Below are 12,938 nucleotides of genomic sequence, written 5' to 3' on the forward strand. Positions count from 1 at the left end.
CCTGACAACCCCAGAGCCGCGGCCGCTGCTCCCTCGCCGCCCAGTCGCCACTTGGCCCCACGCGCCCGCTGCCATCCCCGACCTCTTCGCTTCGCTTCCGGCCTCCGCGCCTCGCTTCCGGCCAGCCGCTCTTTCCTTCCGCTTCTCTATGGTGTGCGGGAATACGTCTCCCCGCCGCCGGAAGTGGCTAGGTTGCCGCGACCGGTTCGGGGTCGGAGCGGTGAGGAGGGCGCCGGGACAGCGGGGCTGGTCGGAGGGGCAGGGCTGGGCGCTCGGGGACCGAGGTGCAGACCTCCGGGAGGGCGTCCCCAGGCTGGGGGCCGACCCGAGTTCTCCGTGCTCACTCTCCGGGGTCCCCAGCCGCTCGGCGCCGCGCGCTCAGTCTCTTCAGGTGAAAATGATGTTGGCTGCAGCAGCGTCGGGTCCCACATGGTAGCCTCTAGGTGACGACGATGATGTCGATGTCGAAGGTGGTGGTGATAATAGCTCACATTTATTGTGTGCTTACGTGTGCCAGTGTGCCAGGCTGTCTTTACTGGGTTTCCGAAGTCAGGATTTCCCACATTTCAGCCTTTCGCGTCCCAACTCTGTGGGTTGTACCCAATTTACTGTTTAAGACTTTGCTAAAGGTTTTTTTTTTTTTTTAAGATTTTATTTATTTATTTGACAGAGAGAGACACAGCGAGAGAGGGAACACAAGCAGGGGGAGTGGGAGAGGGAGAAGCAGGCTTCCCGTGGAGCAGGGAGCCGGATGCGGCTTGATCCCAGGACTCTGGGATCATGACCTGAGCCAAAGGCAGATGCTTAATAACTGAGCCACCCAGGCGCCCCTTTGCTAAAGGTTTTTAATCGAGTCATCTTTTACTTCTTAAACGTAAATTTTCTTTAAGAGAAAATTTTAAGTCTCTCCCCTGAATGGAGACTTGTCCTATGTAGAAGATAGTGATAAGAACTAATATATTTAACATGAAAACATTCTTAATTCTGGCTAGATTTCATTGTCTAAGGCTCTGAGACAGAGTCTTTTTTTTTTTTTTTTTAAAAGATTTTATTTATTTATTTGAGAGAGAGAGAATGAGAGACAGAGAGCACGAGAGGGAGGAGGGTCAGAGGGAGAAGCAGGCTCCCCGCCCAGCAGGGAGCCCGATGCGGGACTCGATCCCGGGACTCCAGGATCATGACCTGAGCCGAAGGCAGTCGCTCAACCAACTGAGCCACCCAGGCGCCCCAGAGTCCTTTTGTTAACAAAGGAACACTGGTGTTCACAGATGTTAAAGACAAACTAGGGAAATGAGATGTTCTCCTTGAAGCAATCAGAAGTTTCTAAAAAGAATTGAAAGGGGATTAACTCTCTCCTTAGGTGTTCAACATTATTTCAGATCATCCATGTACCATCTAAAGCCCCAGTCCTAGGTCATCTCCATCACCTTCACCAGTGGAGTGCCTCCTGTGTCAATGTCCACAGCAACCCCTGAGGTAGGGACTGTTATTCTCATTTGATCTGTGAGGAAGCAGGCCCAGAGAACAGTGAAGCAACTTGTCCCAGGATTCATAGCAGTAAAATAGTAGAGTGGAGACTCCAACTCAGGACTTCTCTGACTCACTACCATGAGCTGTTAGTTCCTTCAGTAATTGTTGGTGACAGATTTGTTGTGGTGAGGGGGTAGTGCTGTCCACCTCAGGGCTGTGGTGACAACCAGGAGAGGTAGCAGAGGGAGGATGCTTTGTGACTCGAGTCCCATGAAATGTAGGTTCTATTCTTTTAAATTTTAGGACCAACCAAAGAGTTGATGGCATTGCCAAGTGAGATGGTAGCAAGACACACTGGTGTCACAATAATGTAGTTGTCAAGAGCACTGATGTGGCATCAGATGGACCCAAGCTTTAGCATATTCTCTGTGACCTTCGGCACCTCATTCACCTTTCTGAACCTCAATGTTCTCATCCATAAAATGGTACTTGTTCTTATCTGGAAGGTTTCTGATAAGGATCTAGTGAGAACATACCCTTAAAGTGCTTAGATCAGGTCCAGCATGCAGTGATCAATCAATAATATTGGGAACGGGTATATATGCTAGGCTTAGTTTAGTCAGGGATGTGGTTGTGGTGCCTTTAAAGGAGGTGGAGCTGGAAAAGATGAGTTTTTTTTTGACAGGCTGAGGGCTGATTCCCTCCTTGGAGAGTGTGCTCACGGTGCGCGGGGTGGGGGGTGGGGTGTGGCAGAGCAGAGGGAGAGAGAATCTTGAGCAGGCTCCACACCTAGCACAGAGCCCGATGCAGGGCTTGAACTCACAACCCTGAGATCAAGACCTGGCTGAGATCAAGAGTCAGCCACTTAACCAATGAGCCACCCAGGCGCCTCATTCCCTCTTTTTATTTTTTTATTTTTTTTAAAGATTTTATTCATTTGAGAGAGAGGGAGAGAGTATGAGCAAGGGGGAGAGGGAGAAGCAGTGTCCTCGCTGAGCAGGGAGCCCAACAAGGGGCTGGATCCCAGGACCCTGGGATCATGGGATCATGACCGGAGCCGAAGGCAGCGGCTTAACTGACTGGGACACCCAGGCACCCCTCCCCACTTTTACAGAGGATTAAAATGAGGCTTTAGAGGGTTGAGTGACATTTTTTTTGAGTTAACAAGGGTATAAGTGGCCAGAACTACTAATTAGACTTCAGTATTCTGACTCCAGGAACATCTCCCAATTCCAACTCTGAAAAATCTTTTTTTTTTTTTTAAAGATTTTGTCTATTTGACAGAGAGAGACACAGTGAGAGAGGGAACACAAGCAAGGGGACTGGGAGAGGGAGAAGCAGTCTCCCCACAGAACAGGGAGCCCCATGTGGGTCTCGATCCCAGGACCCTGGGATCATGACCTGAGCCGAAGGCCAACACTTAACCGACTGAACCACCCAGGCGCCCCCAACTCTGAAAAATCTTAAAAGTTTCCTCCTCTTAACAGGTCTCTGCTTTTTCCTCCTGACCTCACCAAACAACCATGTCATCAGAATCAAGCAAAAAACGGAAGCCCAAAGTGATCCGAAGTGATGGAGCTCCAGCTGAAGGGAAGCGTAACCGTTCTGACACAGAGCAGGTGAGATCAGCCAGGGCTGCCACATTGCTGAGAAATTACAGCTCTTGACCAAGCACCTAACTGTGAGTTTGCAGCAGCTGAGGGTCACAGGGACAACCTCCCAGGTGGCCTCTGCTTGACCAGGTGCCTGGACTTCCCTTGGTTCTACAAACCTGAGTATTTACATCTGGTTTAGCTGCAGCATCCCAAGAACCAACAAGCCTATATTAGACATAAATAGTGCCTGAATAGAGACTGTGTTCTAGTATGGTGTAGGTCTCCATTTTTCCTGATGGTCAGAAGAAGCCAATATCTGCAGCACACCACCAGTGATTGGAGATGTGGCATCCCTGGTCTGCTACTGAGATAGTATCAGAACGACATCCCCACAGAATTTCTTCTGTGGCCTGAGAGCTCATGTGGTCAGCAGGTTCTTCCTTTTACTGTTTCTCTGTTCTTGAATCTGTCAAGCTAATTGATGACTTAATTATTTGGTTACTTTATTTTTTATTTATTTATTTTTAAGATTTTATTTATTTATTTGAGAGAGAGCAAGCACAAATGAGGGGAGGGGCAGAAGGAGAGGGAGAAGCAGGCTCCCTGATTCAGGGCTCTGTCCCAGGACCTGGGGATCATGACCTGAGCCGAAGGCAGATGCTTAACTGACTGAGCTACCCAAGCACCCTACTTTTTTTTTTTTTTTTAAAGCTAGAAAAGAGGGGCGCCTGGGTGGCTTAGTTGTTAAGCGTCTGCCTTTGGCTCAGGTCATGATCCCAGGGTCCTGGGATCGAGCCCCGCATTGGGCTCCCTGCTCTGTGGGAGGCCTCCTTCTCCCTCTCCCACTCCCCCTGCTTGTGTTCCTGCTCTTGCCACCTCTCTCTGTCAAATAAATAAATAAAATCTTTAAAAAGAAAAGAAAAAAGCTAGAATAGAGAAACATAAGAGCTTAAATTTAAGTAGAAAATGATGTTTTCCTCAGATTTAGGAAATCTAGATTAACAAAAAATCTTACACATTGCAGGCACTGGTTCTTTTTTTATTGGGATATAATTGACATACAACGTTATATTAATTTAAGGTGCACAACATTTGGTATCTGTATATATTGTGAAATGATCACCACAAAAATCTCGTTAGCATCCATCCCCGTGTGTAGTTAAAATTTTTATTTCCTCTGATAAGAACTTTATTTTTTTTTAATTAAGTAGGCTCCACGCCTAGTATGGAGCCTGACATGGGGCTTGAACTCACAACCCTGAGATTAAGACCTGAGCTGAAATCAGGAGTTGGACACTTAACTCACTGAGCCACTCAGGCACCCCTGTTATAACTTTTGAGACCTACTATCTTAGCGACTTTTAAATATGCAATGCAGTATTATTAACTATAGTGGACTCTCTCGTCAAGAAATGTGTTCCGTTCACTCCAAAGGCTAAGTGACCAATTACGATATTTTAGCCTCTGCTAAAGCTTGATTTGACCATCTAAACACTCATCAGTAGGAATTTAGTTAAATGAATCCTGGTTCATTGATGTAGTGGGTTATCATGTAGCCATTGTGATGGGTTTTTAAATTTATTGGGATGAGAAATTGCAAAAATTAGCATGGACAGTATGATCCCATTTTGTTTAAAAATAAAATTTGTGTTTATCCACAGTATTAAAAATAGTTATTTCAGGATGGGAGGTGAGATTACAGGCAACTTTTCATTTTGTTTTTGATACTTCTATGTTCTGAGTCTCTGACACCAAGCATTCATTACTTTATAATTAGAAAGAAGAAAAGAGGAATGAATTCTTTTCCATTTTGAAAAGAAGAAAAACATTTGATTTGAGGACCAGATTTTTTAGAGACCTGATTTGGGGTTTCATTGTTACTGATTTCAGCCCAGTGTCCCTGGTCCCAACAGGGAGACTCTTATTCCCCACCCAAAGCCTGTATCCTTGCCTCCACAGGAAGGTAAATACTACAGTGAGGAGGCTGAAGTGGACCTGCGGGACCCTGGCAGAGACTATGAACTGTACAAGTACACATGCCAGGAGTTACAGAGGCTCATGGCTGAGATCCAGGACCTGAAGAGCAGAGGAGGCAAGGATGTGGTAAGGAGTGGGACTGGGATTGGGCAGACACGAACCTGGTGGGTTTGCATGGATGGACTTGTTTTGTACCCATCAGAGCCCTTCCTCATCTTGGTCTTCTGTCCTAGCCATGATCAGGTGGTTGGAGTCTGGGAGCTCCAGAGATGTGCCCATTAACCTATGGGAACATGTCATCACCACCCAACCACCAATTACAGTAACAAAAGTACAGGACAATTTTTCTCATAACTGTAATTTGATAATTCATCTAACTGATATTACATGCTAGGCATTTTGCTAGGTTTTGAGAAATGATGATACGTGTAAATTCCTTTGTTGTTTTAAGGATGAACATGTACAAGTATGTCATAGAGACCAGAAATGAACTTATTAACTTTAAATGAATGAACCAGACTTTGGGACAAAGGAACTAAACAGTGACTAAAAACAAAACCTATATATTTCCAAGAATCTCACTTATTTGTGCTTATACTGTCCAATATTGTTATGATTATTCCATTGTATTTTACTGTAGCCAAGCTTTACAGCTGTAATTCTGCCATTTTCATTTAAGTCATTCTGTAATGTTATTCACAGAGGTCTAATTGTATGGCAGGGTGTTGCTATCGTTAGGATCTCTGTATACAGTACGTAGGGACAGATATTAATTGTGCATTGGCTGCACTTGCTCCATCTTCAATCCCTGTTACTTCAATCCAAGTAGAAATTTTTTTTTTTTTTTTTTTTTTTGCCTGGGAACTGTAAGCATTTTCCTTATACAGTCATTCTTCCATTTCCCACTGACATGTCTCTTGGTTCTGAGCTCCTTCCAGTATTTGTTTTTGGTTGTGGTTGGGGATGGGTCAGCAGTGAGGGGCTGAAGGAAGCTGAGCCAGCACCTGTTGACAAGATCTTTACCGGTTTTCTTTGCCTGCAGGCAGTTGAGATAGAAGATCGGAGGATCCAGAGCTGTGTGCATTTCATGACTCTAAAGAAGCTTAATCGATTAGCCCACATCAGGTTGAAGAAAGGAAGAGATCAGACCCATGAGGTAGAAATTGAGAAGTTTAATCCTCCTTCTCCAACTCTTCCCCACATTCCCTTCTTAATCCCCTTTACCTCTTCCCTGCATTTGCTTTTGCTCTGTCTGACCTGACTTGCCCCACTCACCTCTGACCTTGTCCTCCTTTCAGGCCAAGCAAAAAGTAGACGCCTATCACCTGCAGCTGCAGAACCTGTTGTATGAGGTGATGCACCTGCAGAAAGAGATCACCAAATGTCTGGAGTTTAAGTGAGTTTTAGAGAACAGCCTTTGGCAAAATAGTGTGTTGCTGACTGCTTTTTCCTACATAGTTCAGTGTGAGTTAGGCTCCTAAAAAAAAAAAAAAAATCAGATGGGCTTGGAGACTGCAGGATCTGGGATGAAAGTGAATAGATCACTTGGAGTGGGAGAATTGGAAGCAGTGTTTTCAGGCTACACAAAGAACCTCAGAAGCCTGTCTGACTTCTTTAAATTTTGAGCTCTGCACCTGGTCAAAAGCAGTTTTTCTCTAGCAAGGGCCTTTACATTACCAGTTTGATTCCTGGGCACCTTGCATGGGAGCAATTCCCTTCCAGTCAAATCTTAACCTTTTGGCCCAGTTTTTCCTCTCTGAAGTTGCAGCCATTCATTTTTGCAACTGGATTTTATTCTTTGGAAGCTGAACTTCTTGCCACTTAGCTGCCTTTGGGTGAACAAACTGTAGTTTTTCAGTGTCCATCTTAAAATGTAATGCCTCTTAGCAAATCCAAGCTGAGAGATGAGAAGGAAGAAAGAAGTAGACAGAAAAAGAGAAGGGAATGTATTCTTGCTTGGTAAGACCTACTTGTGCAGACTGAGAAGAGGCAGGTGTTTTGTTGTTGTTGTTTGGTTTTTGGTTTTGTTTTTTCTTTTGTTTTGTTTTTGAGAGAGATTGAGAGAGAGGGGCGCCTGGGTGGCTTAGTCGGTTAAGCAGCTGCCTTCGGCTCAGGTCATGGTCCCAGGGTCCTGGGATCGAGCCCCGAGTCGGTCTCCCTGCTCAGCGGAGAGCCTGCTTTCTCCCTTTCCCTCTGCCTGCTGCTCTGCCTACTGGTGCGCTCTCTCTCTGTCAAATAAATAAATAAAATCTTAAAAAAAAGAGAGAACACGCACGAGTGGGGCGGTGGGGGGAGGAGCAGAGGAAGAGGGAGAAGCAGACTCCCTGCTGATCAAGGAGCCCGATGCGGAACTTGATTCCAGGACCTTGAGATCATGACCCGAGCTGAAGGCAGACGCTTAGCTGTTTGAGCCACCCAGGCCCCCGAGGCAGGTTTTATTTGTAATAAACTTGGGATGAGAGGGGTATATCAGTCATTGAGTCTGGTGTATTTTTGATAATTATGCTGATTTTTGAGAGGTATCTTTATCTGCTTTACAAATTCATCATGTCATAATAGTTAAATACTAATAGAGGTGAGATCTGTATCAGGTTTGTACCTGAGTTAATAGCATTGTGTCATTGTCAGTTTCCTGGTTTTGACAATGTACTATGTGTAGATACTATCACTGGAGGAACCGAGGGGAAGGATACACAGAGGAAATAAACTCTAAGTACTATTTCTGAAAGTTCCTGTGTATCTTAAACTACTTAAAAATAAAAAGGTATTAAAAACAAAAGAAGTGATGCCCCAAGCTATAACCATCACTCAGATGAAAGCTGACAAATGCAGAATACAATAGAACCCTGGCCTATGGAGAGGCGGGTGACCACCCTTGGCCCTGGTCAGACAGCCTGGATTCAAATCCCAGCTCTGCCACTCACTAGCTGTGTGACCTTGGGCAAGTTCCTCAACTGTGGAAGTCTCCATCTCATTTGAGATATGGAGATAGAAATCCCCATTTGGTGAGTTATCGTGAGAAATAAGTGAGGTGAGGCTGGCATACAGTAGGCACTTAATACCTGGTAGCTGCTGTTATTACCATCATTTGTCCACAACTTGTGCACTACTATGTTAACACAGGAAAAAGAATCGGGTTCCTTTTCTTGGGAGTCACTATGTATTCAACAGATGAAGCCTCTAGACCATTATGCTGGCTTTTCCCCATCCCATGCTCATGCAGTTAATATTTTGAAGTTCCGTGCAGACGTTACTTTTTTTTCCTGTTTCCAATTCTTGGTTTCAACCTGGCAGCCTAGGTCTAGACTGTAGTGTTTTTATTGACTTTTTCAGTTACCTCTTTTGCTAAGCTTGGAGACATCTATAAATTTGAGACATCTGTAAATTTGAAAAGCATCCCTTCCAGGTCTTCAGCTAATTCATGGATAAAAAGGTTGGATACCATCGATAAGGATCCTGTGGTATGTCACCAACTACCTCTCTTCAAAATGAAACATTTACTAATGAGCATTTGCTGAGAAGACTGGATTCCAGGTTCCTGGGTAGTTGTAGAGCAGGGCTAAGTAAGCATACATGGAGGGAACTGTGGGCCCACTTAATCCACGGTTTGGGATCCTGAGAACAGCAACTTGACATCTAGTTTTTCCCTGTAGGTCAAAGCATGAAGAAATTGATCTGGTCAGTTTAGAGGAATTTTATAAGGAGGCTCCTCCAGATATTAGCAAGGCTGAAGTCACCATGGGAGACCCTCACCAGCAAACCCTTGCACGTCTGGACTGGGAGCTGGAACAGCGGAAAAGGTTGTGTATCTTTCCTGACCTTGTTAGCCTGTGCAGACACAGACCTTTAACCATGAGGACAGTGCTTTGTCGTGCACGACCCACAATCATACAGCAAAGTTCTGAAACCAGTAGAATGGTTTAAGACCAAATCCCATTTTGTGATTAATTCACACCTGATAATTCAAACTTGACCAACAGCATTATGGGTGGGGCTCGAATTGCTTATGGCTGTTAAAAGAAAATTGGAGTAACTTTTTCTTTAAAATTTTAACACCTGAGACCTAAATACCTTTTGTATTGTAAATTTAATTTTTTTCTTTTACTTTTTCCTCTGCCTCTAAGACTGTCCCTGTGGTACTTTAAAGGTTTGCAGACATTATTTTAGAAGGTTCTGCACGACATTCCTGTGTATAGACAAATTACAATTCACGTAATCTTTCCTCTGTTGGATTGGACTTTTAGTTATCACTTTTTTGCTATCATATTTTATGCTTCAAGGAGCACCTTTACATATAAAAATTTTCCATACTAATAAAGATCTTTTATTTATTAATTGTAAGTAGAACATCTATACTGTGTAATTTAATCTAGATCTTTTTAAGGGGGTAGTGTATTTTTCATACTGGATCTTTCATGGCTGCATTCCTTTCGTTATAGTGACTTTCTTCCCCATATTGGTACGTTTTCGTACTAATTCTAGGGCTTTTGGTTGACACATTTGCTCTGTTTTCCACTGGAGAAGCAGGTGTTTTTATTCCTTTTTTTTTTCCTGTTATAGAATGTATTCTATGCCTTTGGTCCATGTTATGAATTTAATAAGCACTAAGTGTGGTGCTTATGGAATTGGTGTCAGGTTGTTAGCAGATGGGGCTGGCCCATCACTCCCCTGTCCAGTACATGGCTTGCCTTGGCACAGGCTAAGCCATGAGTGTTGTATTCCTGTGGTCCAGAATCCATCACCACCTGTCCCACTCAGGCCAGTCTGTGGGCCTCATTTGGGTACTATAGTTGCTAGGTTCACATGTTTGTGAAAGTTTTGGCTCTAGACCTTAGAGGTAAGAAAGGGAACAGGAAATGACACAGATATTCCCTAGTGGTTAATGAGCAGAGCCTCTGGAGCCGGACAGGCATGGATTCAAAGCCCAGCTCTGTACTTGCTTTTAGCTGGATGACCTTGGGCAAGTTACCTACCTCCTTAAGCCTTCGTTTCTTCCTTTGGGGAAAAGAAGAGTCCCTATCTTCCAGGATTTTTATAAGCATTAAATGCAATAATGCTTATAAAGAGTTCTCCAAGTGCTTGACACATAGTAAGTACTAGGTAAACATTAGTTAATCATGACTGCTGTCATTAGGTGGATTGTGACAGTAGGTGTGTTGGGAGATCTCTGAGGAGCTTCGAGTGACAGTGGTCTCTCCTTTCCCAATAGGCTGGCAGAGAAGTACCGGGAGTGCCTGTCCAACAAGGAGAAGATCCTTAAGGAGATTGAGGTGAAGAAGGAGTACCTAAGCAGCCTCCAGCCTCGCCTCAATAGCATCATGCAGGTGAGACTCTCCCCCATATACTCCCCAACATTGGCCTTTTGCTTTGCCTTCAGCACCCAGTGAGACCTTGCTGACTTGAGGCCTCCAGCAGCCATGTATCCCTTTGGGTTTTGCCAGGTGTGTTACCCTAGTGGGTGTCAGAGCCCAGTGCAAGGATTGTCCTGTTAGCAGTTTCTACCCAGCCAGTACGGTAAGATTGTGTCCTGGGTGGAAGAGATGCTGCCGTGTGGGCTCAGGAACATAGACACACATTTACCTGGGATGTTTTCTTTTTCTCCCAGAGCTTCTTCCAGGTAAAATAGTTTTGCAAACTCTAGGTTTAATTTACTCCCAGAATGGTTTCCACCAGCCCCACAGCCTCCAGACATCTAAGCCTGCTTCTGTGGATGTCTGTTAGACTCCCTGACTGCACCTTGGGGGCAGATGTTCAGCAGATGTACTCTCTCTGAAGAGAACTTCACTCGTATTTGAAAGCTGTTCGGTACCTTCAGAGGAAAAGTCCCCACTTTACAATGTAATGTAAATGTAATGTCTTTCTGTGTAGGTGATCTGATTTTTATTTGTGAGGCCAGATTTGCTCTAAATCCTTATGGTTTTGTTTTTTTTTTAAGGCTTTGTGTTTTGTTTTTTTTTTTAAGTAAACACTATGCCCAACATGGGGCATGAACTCAAGACCCTGAGATCAAGAGTCACATGCTCTACCAGCTGAGCCAACCAGGCAGCCCTCTAAATTTTCATAGTTTTATGTAGTAGAGTAAATGGTTAACATGGAGGAACTTTGCAAAAGGACCCTAGAGAAATCAAAAATTCCCTTTTCTAGGATTTGGCAAGATCTACATTTCCTCCCTTTAACTCTAGGCATAGAATTAGAACTGTTAACAAATATTCTCAGTAGCACTTCATAATAGGACAGAAAGAAAACAAGCTAAAAGTTTGGGTTGTACTTAATTTTTCCTGTTGTTTTTTTTTTTTAAGATTTTGTTTGTTTATTTATCTGAGAGAGAGAGTGTGGGAAGAGGAGCAGATGGAGGGAGACACCCAGGCTCTACTCCCAGTGCAGAGCCCAATGCAGGGCTCGATCTCACGACCCTGAGATCATGACCTGAGCCCAAATCAAGAGTTGGACGCTTAATGGACTGAGCCACCCAGGCACGCCTTAATTTTTCCTATTAACTGCAGTCTCTCTAAACATGCCTAAGTAGGGTACAGGTTAAATAAATTCTTGTACGGCACAGCCTTACGGCTGTATTGGAAATACAGAACATCATTACACTGATAAAATAATTGGACAGAATAAAGATTTATCATATAATTAAACAAAACAGTGCCCGTTGTAGGACATAAAGTACTATTTCATTGTATACCTTTGTTTATAAAGTATCCATATGAATATATACATGTGTGAGTCCAGTGTATGCTTGGAAGAGTTACTATTAATACCAAATCTTTAACAATTACTTTGGGGTTTGGGGACTGGGAGGTTTGTTTTGTTTTTAAAGTAGTCTACGCCCATTGTGGGGCATTGACCCCGAGATCAAGAGTCACATATTCTACCAATTGAGCCCTGGGAGTTTTTGCTTTATAAACTTGAATAGGGCGCCTGGGTGGCTCAGTTGGTTAAGCGACTGCCTTCGGCTCAGGTCATGATCCTGGAGTCCCGGGATCGAGGCCCACATCAGGCTCCCTGCTCAGCGGGGGGTCTGCTTCTCCCTCTGACCCTCTTCCCTCTCGTGCTCTCTGTCTCTCATTCTCTCTCTCAAATAAGTAAATAAAATCTTAAAAACAACAACAACAACAACAACAAAAACTTGAATACAACTTTTTTTTTTTTAAGCAGGCGCCACACTCAGCGTGGAGCCCAGTGCAGGTCTTGAACTCATGACCCTGAGATCAAGACCTGAGCTGAGATCAAGAGTTGAATACTTAACTGACTGAGCCACCCAGGCGCCCCGAATACAACTTTTTAAAACAATGCACATATATTACACTTAAAAGAATAATGTATAGAAAAGCATACAGTTCATAAGTGTATAGCTCAGTGATTATTCACTGAGTAAACACATCTCTGTAACTTGCACCCAAATCAAGAAAAATAACAGTATTGATTTTTTAGAAGCAATTTTATTTCCCCTTCCAGTCACTGTATCCTCCCACCCCACCCTGTAACCATTATCTTGACTTCTAACATCATAAGTTAGTTTGGCCCGTTTTTGAATTTACACAAACGGAATCATATACACTTGAGTCTGGCTTCTTTTGCTTAACATTGTGAGATTTGTCTGTATTGTCATGAACACCAGGAGTTCATTTGTTTTCATTGATACTTAGTATTTGATTGTGGGTTCTAGTTTGGGGCTAATGAATAATGCTGCTATGAGCATTCTTTGTCCTTTGGTGCCTTTGTATACATATTTCTGTTGAATATATTCCTAGGAATGAAATTGCTGGGTTGTAGAGTATGCTAGGCATATATTTAGTTTTGGCACATACTGAAACAGTTTTCTAAAATGATTGCATTGATTTACAAAATTCCCCTAGCACCATATGAAAGTTCTTTTTTTTTTTTTTTTTT

General features: G+C 43.6%; 1 protein-coding gene across 1 annotated transcript in view; it reads left to right on the forward strand.

Annotated features, from left to right (window-relative positions):
- Positions 1–164: 164 nt before the first annotated feature.
- THOC5 (THO complex 5) overlaps positions 165–12,938 on the forward strand; it is a 35,786-nt gene continuing 23,012 nt past the window's right edge. The window contains exons 1-8 of the mRNA XM_044920872.1: positions 165–220; positions 1,361–1,476; positions 2,958–3,089; positions 5,025–5,168; positions 6,085–6,198; positions 6,341–6,438; positions 8,696–8,842; positions 10,252–10,366. Coding sequence (XP_044776807.1) covers positions 2,994–3,089; positions 5,025–5,168; positions 6,085–6,198; positions 6,341–6,438; positions 8,696–8,842; positions 10,252–10,366 — 714 coding nt within the window. The 5' untranslated portion in view covers positions 165–220; positions 1,361–1,476; positions 2,958–2,993. The remainder of the gene's footprint in view (positions 221–1,360; positions 1,477–2,957; positions 3,090–5,024; positions 5,169–6,084; positions 6,199–6,340; positions 6,439–8,695; positions 8,843–10,251; positions 10,367–12,938) is intronic.

Source organism: Neomonachus schauinslandi, chromosome 14, assembly GCF_002201575.2.
Source record: "Neomonachus schauinslandi chromosome 14, ASM220157v2, whole genome shotgun sequence".
NCBI lineage: Eukaryota > Metazoa > Chordata > Mammalia > Carnivora > Phocidae > Neomonachus > Neomonachus schauinslandi.